This window comes from Leptonychotes weddellii, chromosome 7 (assembly GCF_054177405.1).
Source record: "Leptonychotes weddellii isolate Sample4059 chromosome 7, ASM5417740v2, whole genome shotgun sequence".
NCBI lineage: Eukaryota > Metazoa > Chordata > Mammalia > Carnivora > Phocidae > Leptonychotes > Leptonychotes weddellii.
Window position 1 is genome coordinate 56,704,089 of NC_138375.1, and position 17,243 is coordinate 56,721,331.

The window sequence follows — 17,243 nt, forward strand, 5'->3', positions numbered from 1 at the left end:
TTGATGTGTGTTTCTTTCTACTTGATTGAGGCTGACTAGCCTGGAGGCTGGGATCACAGTCAGAATGGAATTTAATTCTAGAGGAGAAAAATTGAGAAATGTGGAAAGGATCTGTGAGGATGATCAGAAAGTCAAGACCCCTTGGAGCCAGCCCTTTATTGAATCCCTACAGAATATATCTGAATCTGCCAGTTTCTAGCTGGGTAGACCCAGGCCAGGTCCTTACCACTCAGTGCCTCTTTATTTCTCAGGTGAAAATGGGGAGCGTAATAAAACAGTCTCATGGGGCTGTTGTCGAAATTAAATCTATAATATGTGCAAGTAAGTCATACTGGATCAGAATGAGTTCATGTATGCAGAAAAGGGGTGCGTGGTAAATCTTCAAAAATGGAAGTTTCATATAGGTATTCTGAATAGGATATAATATCTTTTGAGAACAGGGCTGACATGTTTTCCCATAGCTTTGAGCCAAGGCTGCATAAATGAAGTGTTTATCATAAACTCTTCTCGATTTCCAAGGATCTGGCATTCCTTGTTCAGCCTTCAGCTCAGCAAAGGGAGACCATCATCAGCTATGAGAAGGAGATTTACACAGCTATTTACCATCCTGTTGTCCAGTCCTTCGAGGCCCTCACCTGGAACAGCACAAATCTGGATCATTCAATCAGGAATGAATGTGGGAGTGAACCAGTCTGCAAGAAACTCTTCACTGATTCTCCCCATTCTCTCGTTAACATCCTGATACTAGAGTTACCGTGACCCTCAGAGCCAGAGGTCAAGAGTAATCTGCCTACTGGTAGTCAGACATGTGTTCCCAAGCCTGTTTATGTCAGCTGTGCTTTATGCTGTAATGCTGAGACTTAGCTAACCAGTGAAATAGGATTGAAAAATGAGAAACTCTAGTCCAACTAAGTTGTATACTTTGCAGAGACCTGATAACAGCAGGTTGCCACCCCTTCCTCAAAATGCTCCCGAATTAGATATGAGCAAGACTCCTTACTGAAAAGACTTGGGGCAGGGGCGGGGGGTGGGGAGGGTGGTGCAGGGGGACGTCCTTGAGGATTCCACATTCACGTGGAAAGGGTCTCAGTTCTCACTCCACGTTAAAGCCACCCAAAACTGGAACTCTCAGGTTGATTTATGTAAGGACACGGTTTATGCAAGGAAAGTGAAGGAGAACGCCAACAGAGTTTCTCAATGATAAAACCCTGCTTCAGGGTCAAAAGATTGGTGAATGTTTTTTAAGTGGACATAAAACGTTTAAGGTACGTGTCATTTCTCTCTTAAACCAATTCTTTCCATTGTCTAACCAAGAGCAGATTACAACGTTCTCGTGTAAGAGGATTTCTCAGTCGGGAATTAGAGCACAGACTCCTAGAGGGGGTCAGAGGTTAGGGGCTGTGGTGGCTCAGGCAGGGGGGACGGGTTGCAGTTGCACGGGAGGTGAAGTTACAGAGGTGTATCAGAGAAGAGAGCTGCTCAAGTCCCGCAGCCCATGCTGCCTGAGGGGGCTGGTAGCACAGAGCAGGTGTGAAGCTTGGGAAGAAGCGGGATGTAGCAGTGGTGCTTATAAGTGGCAGCTGTCGTTCGTTTTTATTACTGTATGTCACAGATTCGTTTTTGATTCTTGCCAGAAACAAAGAGACACATTTTCTCGATGTGGCAGGCCACCGGTGGTCCTAATCCCTTCTTAAGAAATTGCCTCATTAGCTGCTCCAGCAGATAGCTGCCCTGGTCCAGGAATGCGAGAGGGGGACTGTGTGAAGGAGAACACTCCCCCAAGACCTTTTTCTCTCCCCAGCAGTTGTCTTTGGTCAGTCATGTAGTGATGAGGTCATGCACTTTATTCTGACCAAAATAAGTTATTATTATCTTCTCTCTTGTAGAAATAGCTACCAAAGGTTGGGCATTCTCCATGCTCCAGGCAAGGAGTGATGATTGTTCACAGCCATCCTACCCAGTGAGTGTTCCCTCCTTTTTACAAAGGACAAAACAGATTTAGTAAATTTTCTCCATCACACAGCCAGCAGGTGGTGAAGCTGGAATTCAAACTCATGTCTGCCTGACTCCAGGGTTATGAAGAATTGTATGGTTCTGCCTCAGTTCCCAAGAGCATCTTATCCGCCTCCAAAGAGGGAACTGACCCCACCCCCCAAAAAGGGGGAAATTGAAAGTGGTCAGGGTACGTTTGTTTTTGTTTTCTTCCTTTTTAAACAGCCTACAAGGGAAGCTAAATTGAACATTTGGGGATCCTCTTAAAAATATAAGGCCCTTCGGGACGCCTGGGTGGCTCAGTCGTTAAGGTCTGCCTTCAGCTCAGGTCATGATCCCAGGGTCCGAGGATCAAGCCCCACATCAGGTTCCCTGCTCAGCAGGAAGCCTGCTTCTCCCTCTCCCACTCCTCCTGCTTGTGTTCCCTCTCTCCCTCTCTCTATCAAATAAATAAATAAAATCTTTAAAAAAAAATGTAAGGCCCTTAAAACATTTTAATTACACAAATAATACATGCTCGTGGCCCCACTGGAGGAAAATCAAAAAAGAACAGAAAGGAAAAATTAAAGTGGGCCCTGATTCCACTAATCAGAGGCAATCATTGTTAACATTGTAGTGATATCCTTCCATAAACAGAATGGGATCATGCTGTTCATATTATATTGTAGTTTACTCTTGTCCACAATAGACCTCTTCCTATGTTAATGACTGTGGATCTCATCATTATCTTTATTGGCTTCAAGATAACAATAAGCATATTGAGTATCTAATGGTGGATCACGTTCATCCTCTGCTCCTGTCTCATTCAGAACCTATTTGGGGCACCTGGCTGGCTCAGTCGGTAGAGCATGGGACTCTTGATCTCAGGGTCATGAGTTCAAGCCCCACACTGGGTGTGGAGCCTACTTAAAAAAAAAAGTTAAAAACAAAATCATTCAGAACCTGTTTTTTTTTCTTAAAAGATTTATTTGAGAGCACACAACGTGTGCGTGGGAGTGCGGGCCTGAGGGTGGGTAGGGACAGAGGGAGAGAGAGAATCCTGGATCATACTCCCCACTGAGCAGGGAGCTGGACAGGACTTGATCTCGTGACCCTGAGATCATGACCTGAGCCAAAATCAAAAGTGGGACACTTAACTGACTGAGCCACCCAGGCGTCCCACAGAACCTGTTTTTTCACCTGTAAAAGGAACAATTCAGAGGATTGTTTACCAGATTAAATAAGGTGACATCTGTAAAACTTAGCACAATACCTGACATTAAATGCTCAGCCAGGTAAGATTAGCCATTACTATTCGTTTAATAATTTCTACCCTTTATTAAGTGCTTACTTTGTGCCAGGTATTGTGCTAAGGGTTCATTTCATCCTGGCACCAAACCAATGAGGTAAATACTATTATTATTCCCATTTCTCTGATGAGGAAAGTGAGTAACCAAGAGGCTAAGTACCTTACCCAAAGCTACACAGGCAGGAAGTGATGGAGATCCAAACCCAGGCAATCAGAATCAGGGCTCATATATTTCCCCACTATACCACCCTCTGCCTCAGAGACATAAAAATATTCCCTGGGCATTTCCTCTGTGCTAGCACTGTCCTAGGTCCCGGGGTTCTGTATCAGCTCCTGTGCATGTTTCCAAGAGTGGACACGAGGCAAGATAGTAGCCAATTCCACTAAGTCCTCATTAGAGTGACAGAGCCTCAGGCTCTCAAGATCTTATCTGGTGATGTCATTGCACCTGTCTTAATTTTACTGAGTGTGGGGTGAGGAGTATAAAGAAGTGCCTCCCTGCCCTGGTTGATCATGGACATACCTTGATTATCCTGGGTTGTAATGATCTGTCCTCATGGTGACCTATACTACTGTGAGTTTAAGGTGTACAAAGGTTGAGTTGATACACTCAGGTATTGCAAAATGATTACCATAGTAGCTTAGTTTACATTTCCATCACCTCACATAATTGCCATTTCTTTTTTGTGGTGAAGACATTTAAGATCCTCCTTTCTTATGCTTCTCCCCCCGTCCCGTGCCGCCCCCCCGCCCAGCCTCTTTACTCTGGGAGCCTGATGGCCTTTCAGTTGCTATTGCCTCAACAAATTTCACACTGCTTACCCTGCTGCCATGGCTTCTCCAAACAGCACAGGTATTGGTCATCCTCTCTGAGTCTGAGAGCCAGAAGTCTCCAACACTGCGGGGGTTCCGGAGTGAGACCTAAAATAGGACCCGGCAGGTTCAGGGATCACGGTAGATGCCCTGGTTGGTCATGAGTATGAGTAAATGCTGGTGTTTAACAATTGTATCATCATATTCCTGAAGACACTAATAAACGGAGAGCAGGGGACCTGCCTAAGTCTGGCAAGACAAACTCCTCTCTCAATTTCAGGGTGTCCATTTGTTAACTGAGCAACACAAAGTGTTCTATCTGACATGTGGCACAAAGTAGGTGCTTAATACATATGAACTGAATGAATGAATCAATTCTTTCAATGGATGAGTCGGTCCATCACTGCGAGTCTCCCGCACAGCGAGACCTTTCATTCCCAGTAGCCTGACTAGCCGGGGGGTGGCGCCCGCGCCTCCTGGCGGTCTTTCCGGGAGGGGAGGCGGAGCTCGGACACGACTGGGTGGGGCGGGGCGGGGCGGGGACGCGGAGGGACCTTGGGTGGGCGGGGCTGGGGCGAGCGGGGCGGGGCAGTGGCCACTAACCTGCCGGTCAGATCCGGCAGGGGCCCAGAGGGTTTTTACCGCAAGGTGCGTGGAACGTGTTTACATCAAACACAGAAAGCTTACAGTTTGCGTCATCGGGGGTTAATAGCGAAAGTCTGAACGTGAGGACTCGTGGATGTGAGGCCTGGGTTTAGGGCTGTCCTGGAGCAAGCCCCTCTGCTTTCATAAGGAATAACGGCTTACTGTAATTGAGTTCTAAACACTCCCAACGGATTAACTCATTTAATCCTCATAACAACTCTATGAGTCACCTGCTAAGATCATCCCCGTTTCACAGATGAGAAAACTGAGGCTCAGAAACATGGAGGCATCTCCCCAAGGTCCAGCCACATGAAGAGGCACCTGGGTCCAGGTCTGATTCTACAACCCCAGCTCTCCCCAGTGATGTTGGAAACAAAGGCAGAAGAAAAATTTTCTAATTTCCTTACTACCCAAAGCCCATTGACAAGTCCTTGAAACAGGCAGAGAGATGTTTCTGTAGGGATTCAACTGCCCGGGTGTTAATACCTGCAAAAGGCAACCTTAACCCGACCTCCAGGATCCTGTAAGTCTACTTTAACATATAAAAATTCCTTTGGAAACTTCCTTTATCTCTAAACCCCCCAAGATATGTGTTGGTAATCAACCCCCAAGCATATGGCCCACTGTATACATAGGAAGGGTCTCATGACTAAGGTTTTATTAGACAGTAATAAATGACCTGTTCCCAACAATAACTAGCCCCCTCAAGGTCCTAGAAACCTTGCTTCCAAAATTCCTTAGAGGGGCGCCTGGGTGGCTCATTGAGCGTCTGCCTTCGGCTGAGGTTATGATCCCAGGGTCCTGGGCGTCCAGCCCCGCATCGGACTCCCTGCTCCGCGGGAAGCCTGCTTCTCCCTCTCCCACTCCCCCTATTTGTGTTCCCTCTCTCGCTGTGTCTCTCTCTGTCAAATAAATAAATAAAATCTTTAAAAAAATTCCTTAGAGACTTACGCTATCCCTAACCCACTCCCAACTTGAAAGTATATAATGGGCCACTCCTCATGACCCCAGTGCAGCTCTTTCTGCCTACGGGTCCTGTCCCCGTGCTTTAATAAAATCACCTTTTTGCGCCAAAGACATCTCAAGAATTCTTTATTGGCCGTCGGCTTGGAACCTAAGGTCTTTCCTACATCACCCAGCAGGGCTAAAAAACTGGGGGCAAGTTTTGCAAGACCAGGTGGTTGGTTCTCACGATCTCCAAACGTTACACCTTAAAATCTTTGGTTGGGCGGGAGGAGGGGAGTGCTTGCTTTAAAACCTGGGCCTACCATTGCCTGGTTTCGTAGGCCTGTGATGGATCACAAAAATTTGCCTTTTGAGCAAGCTTCTCAGGGATTTCGAAGGAGCAAGTCAGCGGATTGCGTTTGGATCATGAATGCCCAAAGCATCTAACAACTAATATTTAACATCTAAATCACCTCAGCAGAGGGTAACAAGAGGCAAAGAAAAAGTTTGGGATAAGAAAGAGACTCTGGTGTGCCTATTTTTAAAACACCAGTAGGCCTCTATTGCAGGCCCCACAGAAGTATGCCCGTTCTCCGCGGCGGTGCCAACTCTTTGTGGGTCCTGGCGGGACCTCCAAAGCCGCCCAGCCCTGAAATGGGCCCCTTGGAAAGAGGCACTGCGATCCCACCCCAAGTCGCAGGGGGCGCCACGCAGTCTCGCTCCGACAGGAATGGGGCTCCGCTTCCTTTGTACGCTGGCGGGGCCAGGAAGCCCTCACTTCCGGCCTTGCGCGCTCAGAGTCTGAAAAAACGGGCGCCAAGGTTAGTAGAGGTTGGTGTTTTGTCCGAGTGAGAAGCTTTCCGCCCCGTTGGGTCCTTCCCCCACGTCCGCGGGGCCGCCCACCTCCCCAAAGATCTCTTTGCGGGACCTCCGGCCGGGCGTTCTCCTGTTCCAATCTGCCTCCCAGTCAGCCTGGAGGTCCCAGTGCCGCCCTCTTCCCACGGCCCCTCTGGTCAGGCAGGCGCTGCCCGCGCTCGCCTTACTCTGTGTAACGCCCAGACCCTTCGCTTCCCCCGTTCTCCTCCCGCAGGCACCTTCCCCCGAGGCCACCTCCTCCCGTAGAGCCCTTGGGCGGCGGTGGAGAGGCGTGTCCTGGATGGCGAGCAGGCCCTGGTACCCAACCGAGCACCCTTTCCTCCTTCCCACGCCTCTCTTCGCAGACGGTCAGCATGAGGTTTAACCCCTTCGTTACCTCGGACTGCGGCAAAAACCGCAAACGCCACTTCAGTGCGCCCTCGCACGTGCGCAGGAAGATCATGTCTTCCCCACTCTCCAAGGAGCTGCGACAGAAGTACAGCGTCCGCTCCGTGCCCATCCGCAAGGACGACGAGGTCCAGGTTGGTGTCCCTCAGGCTCTCGTTACCCCCCTGCATGTCGCTCTGGCGCTGCCTAAGAGTGTCATGTGTGCTGGGACGTGGGGAAGTCGTAGACTCACATGCCTTCACGACCCTGGCAAATAATGTCACCCTGCAGATGTGTCGAACCGGAGATGGGGCCCACAACCACCAGTGTGCCTACCCCATCTTAATTGAGATGTGCCTACCCAGCTTAATAGCATGCCCATGCAATTCTTTAATAATGATTGTTTTTTAAAAAAAATAGTATACCAGCTAAGCAAAACTTTGCTTTTCGATTTAGTCCCTTGGCTGCAGGTTTTCCAGGCTTTGCTCAGGGTGACTCTTTGAACCAAATTCTCCAGGAGAAAGTGCTGTGGTAAGAGTAATGTCTCAGTAGTATTGGGTTTAGCAGAGGTTGGGCATTTGGTGGTACTGGATTTGGCAGAGAGAAGAGGGAAGCAGCAAGTCAGAAGCATGAAATTATGAAAGAGAATGATCCTTGTGAGAAAGTATAAGCTGTCTGTTCTTCCTAGAGCTTTGGATGTGTGGTAAGAAAGGGAGAGTGGGGGATGACTGAAATAGCCGGGGTAGATTAACTCCTTGAGAGTTTATGGAGTTGACACTGTTCTAGACACTAGCAGTAAGCAGGACTGACAAGGCACCTGTCACCATGGAGCTCAACATTTTAGAGCAGGGATTCCCAGCGTCAGCACTGTTGACATCTTGGACTGGATGCTTCTCCCCACTAGCTGCCAGTAGTACCTCCTCACATTTGTGACAAGCGAAAATATTTCCAGATATTGTCAAATGTCCCTAGGGAGCAAAATCCACCCCCCCTTCCCCTAATTGAGAACCATTGTTTTAGATAATGAAATGGGATAAGGTTAAGGGATTTGGTGTATCTTCTAAGGCACAGGGACACTTTGAAGCTTTGAGGAACATTTTGAGAAGCTTGAAACCAGGGGATAATTTGGCCGGAGGGAATGAGAGGAATAGAGTGGGAAGTATAGTTTAGAGGTATGATCAACAGTTGCAACTTCTCTTCTAGGTCCTTCCCATCAGACATGTTCTAGAATGGGGGAATTGCAAATGTGTATAAGGGCTAGGTAGGCAAATTAAAAAAGGGAGGTTGGCTGATGGCAAGAAAATAGCAACTGGAAAGCTCATGCCTCATTTAAAGGAGATTGTGGTGTACCTCCAACCCATTGCTTCTATAGGGAAATGCAGGCTCCTTGTCAGATTCTTGATTTTGCAAGAAAACTAGAAAGTTTAAATTCTCTTCCCAGTCCCCCATTTCCTTCTAGCTACTACTACTCTGTTCTGCATGTATGGCCAGTGTCCTCAAAAGAGTTGTCTACACTTCCTCACCTTCCCATTTATGCCTAGACCCTCTCCAATCTGATTTGTATCTCACTACTTTATAGAACCTGCTTTTGGCTGAGGTCACAAATAACGTGTTTGTGACTAAATCCGGTGGACACATCTTGGTCTCATCATGCTTGACTTTCTCAGTAGCATTTGGCATTGGTAGCACTGCCTTACTTCTTGAAATAGTTTGGCTTTTTGGCTTCTGTGACCGTTCAGGCTCCGTTTACTTTTTTTTTTTTTTTTTTTTAAAGATTTTATTTATTTATTCATGACAGAGAGAGAGAGAGAGGCAGAGGGAGAAGCAGGCTCCCGAGGAGCAGGGAGCCCGATGCGGGACTCGATCCCAGGACCCTGAGATCATGACCTGAGCCGAAGGCAGACGCTTAACCATCTGAGCCACCCAGGTGCCCTCCGTTTACTTTTGACTTCTCAGATTCCTTTGCTGGTCTCCTCTGATCTCTAAATGTTGGAGTTTGTCAGGTTCTACACCTGGTCTAACATCTCATCTTGCCTACATTGCCTCCCTGGGTGATATTATCTATTCCGAGATCCAAACGTCTGCCCTATGCTAACAACTCCCTCTTTTATATCCCAGCCCAAACCATTTTCCAGAGCACAGACCTGTAGATCTAACTATGCATGGAACGTCTTTATTTAAAAACCTCATAGTCGTCTCAAGCTTCCAATCCGGGAGTACTCTTGACCGGAACACTGCTTCTCTCTATAATCTGCTTTTCCTCCCATCTTTCACACTTCAATAAGCATCACTTTTTCACTTGCCTGTGCCATAAACCTTTAAATTCTCCCTAATGTCTCTCTCTTCCTAACCCACATCTAATCGATTACTTAACCTTAATTGATTCTCTCTCTAAGATAAGTCTTTCTTTACATTTCCAGTTTAGTTCAAGACACTAGCTTTCACTCTTATCCTGGTCAAACATTCTTCACAGAGGGACATTTTTGGCAAATTAGATTCTGCTTAGAACCTATCATTGGTGGTTGACTGCTTACTATAAATCTAAAATCATTGGGACGCCTGGGTGGCTCAGTCGGTTAAGCGTCTGCCTTCGGCTCAGGTCATGATCCCAGGGTCCTGGGATCGAGTCCCGCATCGGGCTCCCTGCTCCGCGGGGAGCCTGCTTCTCCCTCTGCCTCTGTCTCTTTCTCTGTCTCTCATGAATAAATAAATAAAAAATCTTTAAAAAAAAAATAAAATCATTGACAACAAGGCCCCATGTGCCCCAGTCCTGGTCTGCTTGTCCAGCTTCATCTCATCCTGTTATGTCCCCACATGTTCTGTACTTCAAACACACTGGCCTTTTCAGGTCCTTAAGTATGCCTTGATCTTTCCTCCCTCGGGGTCTTTGCGCAGAAGGCTCCCTCTGCCTGGAGTGCTCTTCCTTCTCCCCTTTACCTGAATGACTCCTCATTTTTCAAATGTTATCTTAAATGTCAGTTCCCCAGAAAAGCCTTCCCAGATACATTAATCAGCATGGTATCATAGCACCCTGTATTTATATTTGCTTGCTAGCAGTGAACACAGTTTGATTTTATTTCTTTTTAAACTGAGGCATACTGGGCCCACCTGCAGCTGCTGGAGCTCATCTTCCTCCAGACCGTGTACCCCGACATCTGCCCGTGCCAGTGCCTGTCTGCGCTCACCCTGCTCCCTGAGTCCAGGATCCAGGTGTGGTTCCAGAACAGGTGTGCCAAGTCACGGCATCACAGCTGGAAGTCCTTTCAACCTTCAGTCAGACCGGAGCTTTGACTCCACTACTCTGCTCATGGAACTGAAGCAAAATGAATTGAAGTCCCAGCTGCCTCTTGAGATAATGTGAACTGGTCGCCACATCCCAGCAGGGTTGGAGAGGGCATCTCTACCCTAGCTCTCAAGGTCAGAATTTTGAAACCTATTCTCTGAAGACACTGATTGAAAGCTGGACTCTTGAGAGGAACACATCTTTTCTGCCTTTGGTAACTCTTGAGGATTCTAGGCGAGTTCAGGATAAGCTCAGAGGAGCCATGACTGACAGCCAAGGAGGTACACATCAGAATTCTTTCCTTTCTGGCTTCCATGTTAAGGCCACATCAAGGTTCTCCTTGATAAGGGTTTGCCAGTTCTCTGGCCTGTGAAGCTCCTTCACCTTTTGCCTGTGACCTTTTACCCTTGCCTAGTTCTTCTTTCTCTGCAGCACACTGCTCCCTCCACCCCCTGAAATTGTGGCACTCGTTTTGACCTGTACACCTGCAAATCTGCACTTTCAGTTCGGTTTGCATTCCTGCTCCTTCTTGCCAGTTCTCTTATGTTTTGGATTGGTTTTTTAGAACTCATTATCTCCTTTGCAAGAACACTTCAGCTCGGCCCAATTTCCCCTTGTGCCTGGCAGCTGCCTCCTCGTGCTTCCTCCAAGGCTGATACGCTTAAACTTTCTCTAACCCATCTCCTTCATCCTCATCCTGTGCCCAGGATTTACTGCTTTTTAATGTGGCCTATCATCTTTACATTCATTTGTAGCTTCAGTGATTTTGTATCCAGATTATTTCAAGAGTCCCCTGCCTCTAGCTTCTCAACTTTTTACACATTACTCTCTTTAGAAATCTGTAGTAGCCTCCAATTGCTATCAAATGGTGAAAACCTTTTGGTTCCTCTCCCAGACAACTAACTGATATCTCTAGCCAACAGGGCAGTTTTTCAGATCTTCATATGGTCACCCATGCACAATGTATGTCGTCTCAGAGCCACTCCTTCCCGTTTCGGAACCAGATGAATACCTTTCTCTTTCAAAACACTTGCGATCTCTGCCCCGTCCCCTTCTGAAGTCTGAAACTTTCTGTAATCATGATTTTGTACCTGTTAACTTCAGTCACTCCAACATTCCCCTTTGCCCTTGTTATTGTATTTCTGTGCAACGTTAGTGAATTATTAAATGTTTCCACAAATGAAAAATAAATAAAACTGAGGCATAATTTACATACAGTAAAATGCACGGGTGAGTTTTGGCAGATGAAAAGCCACGTAGCCATCACCATAGTTATGATCCAGTAAGTTCCCATGTGCCCTATTCCAGTTAGTGATTATATATTTGCATGTTTATTAGTTAACTGATTATTACCCATTACATTAAGATGAGGCCAGAGAATTTCTCTTTTTTGTTGCCTGACCTCTGTGACCTTCTCATCTCTGGTGAATTCATTGTCTTACTGTAAATGGCTTCCATCCCTCTGTTCCACTGAAGCACACTAGCCATGATCACCAGTGACCAGCTTGTTGTCACATTTGTTCCTTTATCCTTCCTGTAGATGACCACTCCTTGGCATTTGATATTCTTTCCTTGGCTGCAGTACCCCACATTCCCCCAGTTTCCCATTCTCTGTGGCCATTTCAGTCTCCCTTATAAGCTTTTCCAAAATGTTGGCTTTTCTCGGATTTCTGCATTCTGCCCTCATACCACAAGCTCCCTGAGCAAAATCAGGCTCCAAATTACCATCTTTGGAGGACTCCCAGGTCTTTGTTGCCGACCCAGTTGGTCTTCCAGCTGTGTATGGAATTCTCCACTAGAATGTCACAAGATGCCTCAAATTCAGCATGTTCCCAACTACACTGTTTTCTCCTAAAATGTTTCTTCCCCCATGTTCCATGCCTCTGGGAAAGGCCTATCCATCCGTCCAGTTGCTCAACCAGACTCTGGATATCATCTTTGCGTCTTCTCCCTCCCCTTTCCAGGCCAGCTGGGTTAGTCTTGTCCTATCCCTCTCCTCGCTGGATCTAGTGTTTGTCCAGTTCTCTTTAACCAGGGTGTTCCTTTGGACTCATTTTATTAAACTCTTTCTTCAGTCTTGATGATGGTTAAGGGGGGCTTTTTCACAGACTTTTCCACGTTTCACGTAAGAGTCTCTGGTCATATAGAGTGTGGTGGATTTTCAGTGAGGCGTGGCTGTTCTCTTTTCAACCTGAAAATCACCTTGGTATAAGTAAGCTGAACAATCTAAATAGACATTTTAGGAGTATTGAAACTCTCTAGTTTTTTATATGTGGTTATTTCCTTTATGTTTCTTATAATCAGCATCAGCTATATTGTGGCTCCTGTTTAATAGGCTTGTGCCTTCAGGGAAACCGTAATCTAGTTGGTTTTGAATAGTGTTGGAGTGTGAGTAAGATTTTTAGTAAATGAAAACAACCCAAGAGATTTTAGTTTAACATTTTAATTTTTTTCTGACTATAAAATATTTGTGTTAATTATAGAAATCTTGAAATTTAGGGGCACCTGGGTAGCTCAGTCAGTTGAGTGTCTGACTCTTGATCTCAGCTCAGGTCTTAAGTGCAAGGTTGTGAGTTCAAGCCCCACGTTGGGCTCCACGCCGGGTGTGGAGCCTCCTTTAAAAAAAAAAATCTTGGGCGCCTGGGTGGCTAAGATGGTTAAGCATCTGCCTTCGGCTCAGGTCATGATCCCAGAGTCCTGGGATTGAGTCCCGCATCGGGCTCCCTGCTTAGCGGAGAGCCTGCTTCTCCCTCTGTCTCTCTCTCTCTGTCTCTCTGTCTCTCATGAATAAATAAATAAAATCTTTAAAAAATAAATAAAAATTTTTAAGAAATCTTGAAATATGGAAGAATAATACGTTTTGTAAAAAGTCATCCGTAATCCTACTTCGTGGCAACCATTATTGACATTTAGATATATTTCCATCCCATCATGTTATATGCCATATATCTGAAACATACATACACAAGATTCAGACTATATTTCATATAAAGCTTTGTTTTCTTTTCTTTTTTCTCTAAAGGTCCTATCTTGAGCATTTTCCTTGGTCATAAATTGTTTTTTGAAAACATTTTAAATGGTTGCAGGAGAGTCTCAGTATAGTATCTTTAATCATCCTTCTCCATTTAATCACTTGAGAATGATTATATTTTTTCTTTCTTAAATTTTACTTTTATTTAACCGAGATATAATTGATATATAAGATTGTGTTAGTTTTGGGTGTATAGTGATTATACTTTTTTACTCTCAGGACTAGGTCTGTGGTGGCCATCCTAGTTCAAGGAATTTTTTGTTTCAGATAAGAAAAAAATTCAGGTGAAGAATTTTCACCTGACTTAGAACAACACAGAGCAAATTTATAGCCAAAAAATAGCTGACTTTTGACTGCAAGGGTTAATATGCTTTTGTGCAAAAAGTTATATGTTAGTCTGTGTATTCCTGATAATTAGTTTCCTCACTGTGATGTTCACATATTAGAATGGGGGGAAATTTTTCTTTTGTGTTTTCTCTTAGGTGGTTCGAGGACACTACAAAGGTCAGCAAATTGGCAAGGTGGTCCAGGTGTACAGAAAGAAATACGTCATCTACATCGAGCGTGTACAGCGTGAGAAGGCTAATGGGACAACTGTCCATGTGGGCATTCACCCGAGCAAGGTATGGCCTGGGACCAAACGGTGGTAGCAGCTGTGTAGCTTAGTGCTGTTGTCAGAGTTATCAGTGTGTTGGGACTGTCTACTCAGGTGGCCCTACTCAGGGAAAGACTTCGAGAGGGAGGTCAGGCAGGCTTGATCGATTCATTGACCTAGGATCCAGATTCTTTTCTTCTCTGTTTTGTCATCCTTGGTGAAGGCTCTGTCTTCGAGCAGGCTGCAAGAGGGTTCCAGGTACTGTAGGCGTCACTTTCCTACTGGATTATGTCCAGAGGGAGAATTGAGAACACCTCTTCCTATGGCCCTCACCACCCACCTGGTGTAATAGGCTGTTTTTCATTTGTACTCCTATTTCACACACTGTATTGTAGGGTCTTTCTCCTCCAGAGTTTCAGATCAGGGCAGAGTGGTGAGGGTCTTACTTATCCTTGTGACCTGTGGTCCAGTAGCTGGTGGGAATGCACGTTTAAAGAACAATGCATTTTGCCGGCCAAAGGGTGATAGACGAACCAGAAACATGCTGGCAGTATAATTTTTCCCAGCCCAATATTTGATATCACTAAACTATCTAACTGGTCTCTTAGATCCTCAGGAGTTAGGGGGTATTGCTATTGTTGGGAAAAGCTCTTCTGTACAAAATAATTGTAGTTATAAATCCTTTCCTTAAAAAAAAAAAAATAATAATAAAGATGTTTTCTTACCCTTAACAGGTGGTTATCACCAGGCTAAAGCTGGACAAAGATCGGAAAAAAATTCTCGAACGCAAAGCCAAATCTCGACAGGTTGGAAAAGAGAAAGGCAAATATAAGGAAGAACTTATTGAGAAAATGCAGGAGTGAATGTAACCTGTTGTGGAAGCACAGTTTAACTGTAGACATTTAGCCGGTGTGTGTTCCTTTGAAACTCTTCAAGACATCTGCCAAACATTTCATCTCCTTCCTGTTTTGCTATTGATAATGTAGCTTTGTAAATCCACTTTTACTGTTTTGATTACTAATTTTATGAATAACAATTGAAAATGTTTCCTAATTCCACGGGGAGTTTGCATTGTTTTATAGATAAAATCCATCTTACTATCAGTTCCTCTTTGCCATTCTTTCCCATGTTTTAACGTACTGAGCAGCAGAATGGAGGTGGTAGCATGGCTTTGTTCCTGCCTGAACCCTCATGGCTAATGGGGTGGACAGGACAGGGCTCTGGTCCCTAATTCAGGACTTTGCCCCACTTAGTGGTAGTCATCATGTGAACTGGCACATATAAGATCTCACTGAGTGTGTGGTGCTGCTCTGGTCTCAAGTCTGACGGATTGCTCCCTGGCTCGTTTCCTCTCCCTTGTGCTCCAACCAAACCAAATGGCATGCAGCTCTCTGACCAGGTTGCCCTTCCCAAGGTCTTGACTTTGCAAATGCATTTCCAAATGACTGAAATGTCCTTCCTCTCACCTGGAGCTAACTCAGGAAACTGACGACAGCCTGGAGGCAATATTTGGCTCACAGACAGATTATGTTTCTCCTTCTGTTTTCATAATTTTAATAGGTCAATTTCCAACATTTAAAAGTTGAAGGATTTCATGGAGAAATCCAGATCTTGCTTCATCTGGTTACATGGGGCCCCAGTCCAACCCAGCATCAGTTGTGTGGAGCTCACAGGCTGACTGTCCCTATCCAGTCTGCGCCACTCGTGTACCCAACTTGCCAGGCCCCCACTGGCATCTTGAGTTTTGGACTCCAGGTCTAACTGCAACCAACCTAACGTGAGTTCACTCCTTTGGGAGTTAGAGACTACACCAGGTGTTGTTATACAAAAGAAAGTTTATTTGCAGCAAATCAGATCACAGGGAATAGCTTCCAAAACCATGACTCCCCAAATAGGGGTGAGTAGGTTTCTTTTATTTAGGGTTATGATGAATATTCAGAAAGGGGAGTTTCTTCATTGTAGGTAGAGGTGGGCATACAGTTGTGCACATGTCTTAAGGAAACATGCCTATATGAGCATTGTATGTTATATTAATGAGGTTTGTTCTCCTCCTTGGGTGGGGATTTTAACATTATAATGAAGCAGAGGTAACTGTTGGACAAGGGGAAAGGAATAGGGGCAAGCTCTGAGAGCCAATATAAACGGGATTGAGTCTTGGGCTCCTTATCTTGGAAGGAATGCAGCGCCTTGCTTACTTTTGAAACAGCCCTGGGAGTTTTGCCACTGATTTATTATCTCTGATATGGTTAGGCCATTTCCTGGCCTACTAGAATCTGTTAGTTTTTGCATTCTCTTTGTTCCCTTAAAGTCCTGAACTATTGACATTTTTGTTTTTCTTTATAATTCTGACACCTCGTAGGCAGTACTGCAAGAAGTGTGCTAGGGCAAGAGCCAGGTAGGCATAGATCATGGAAAATAGCTGGGCCTAAAATGACTTCTCTTTGTTTTTCTGGGGACCCCTAACTCTGCTTATGTAACTTCTAGTTACCCTTCAAGATTTAGCTCCACATCCACATCCAAAATCCCTTGGGGCGCCTGGGTGGCTCAGTCAGTTAAGCGTCTGACTCCTGATCTCAGCTCAGGTCTCAATCTCAAGATTGTGAGTTCAGCCCCACATTGGGCTCCGCACTGGGCATGGAACCTACTTAAAAAAAAATTAAAAGTAAATAAAATCCTTTCTTGCTGCGGTGATAAATTATTGATTAAAATTCATAAATGATGAAAATGCATACAATTACAAAATGCCTTTTATGACTCTAGTGATACGTGGCCTGACACATTGGAGTTTCTTAGTGAATGTTGATTGAGTCTCTTACTTCCCAATTTGCCTGGTGAAGAAAAATGAGCTTAGATTAATTGTCCAGTTCCCAGAGAACACAAGAGATAGAGTTAAGATTTGAACCCGGCCTGACTGCATCAAAGACTACCCACATCCCACTTTAGCCATCCATCTCTGGTGTTCTTCTTTCACCCCGTCAGCCCTGTACCGCAGTCTGACAAGAGACTGGACATCTGTGTGCAGGGAGAAGAACCTATATATTTGTAGCAGTAGTGCTGCTTAGTGCGAAAAACATTGTCACCATCTCTGCCACAGGACAGTCGTAAGCCTTTGCGCAAGTTACTTACCTCTGAGCTTCCATTCTCTTGGTAGTAAAGCGTATAGTTAATACCTGCACTGCCCTCCTGTCTCATGGAAAATGGCAGGATCAAATAGGCTCTTTCTGAGGACTCTGAAAAGTGTGAGTGTTCAAATGCTAATATTGCTATTGTTTATTTATATTTCCAATTCTGACATGCATTTTGCACTGAAAGAGATAAAGATTTTTCACAAAAAAAATCAATGGAATCACAAACCACAAAATTCAGTATGCATTCTCTGATTTGGGGGCACTGATTTTTTTTTTTTTTT

The 17,243-nt window shown here is 45.2% G+C and overlaps 1 protein-coding gene across 4 annotated transcripts; it reads left to right on the forward strand.

Annotated features, from left to right (window-relative positions):
• Positions 1–6,443: 6,443 nt before the first annotated feature.
• On the forward strand, positions 6,444–17,155 carry RPL26L1 (ribosomal protein L26 like 1). 4 transcript variants are annotated; one of them, XM_006737945.3, is made up of 4 exons: positions 6,444–6,504; positions 6,904–7,080; positions 13,722–13,862; positions 14,569–14,887. In XM_006737945.3, the coding sequence occupies exons 2-4, from the start codon at positions 6,913–6,915 to the stop codon at positions 14,695–14,697; spliced, it is 438 nt and encodes a 145-aa protein (XP_006738008.1). In that variant the 5' UTR covers positions 6,444–6,504; positions 6,904–6,912; the 3' UTR covers positions 14,698–14,887. The 4 variants fall into 4 exon arrangements, 3 of the variants coding, with proteins under 3 accessions (XP_006738008.1, XP_030888979.1, XP_030888980.1); XM_031033119.2 differs by lacking the exon at positions 6,444–6,504 and adding an exon at positions 6,527–6,531; XM_031033120.2 differs by lacking the exon at positions 6,444–6,504 and adding an exon at positions 15,395–17,155 and having other exon boundaries at positions 6,583–7,080; positions 14,569–14,743.
• The last annotated feature ends 88 nt before the right edge of the window (positions 17,156–17,243 follow it).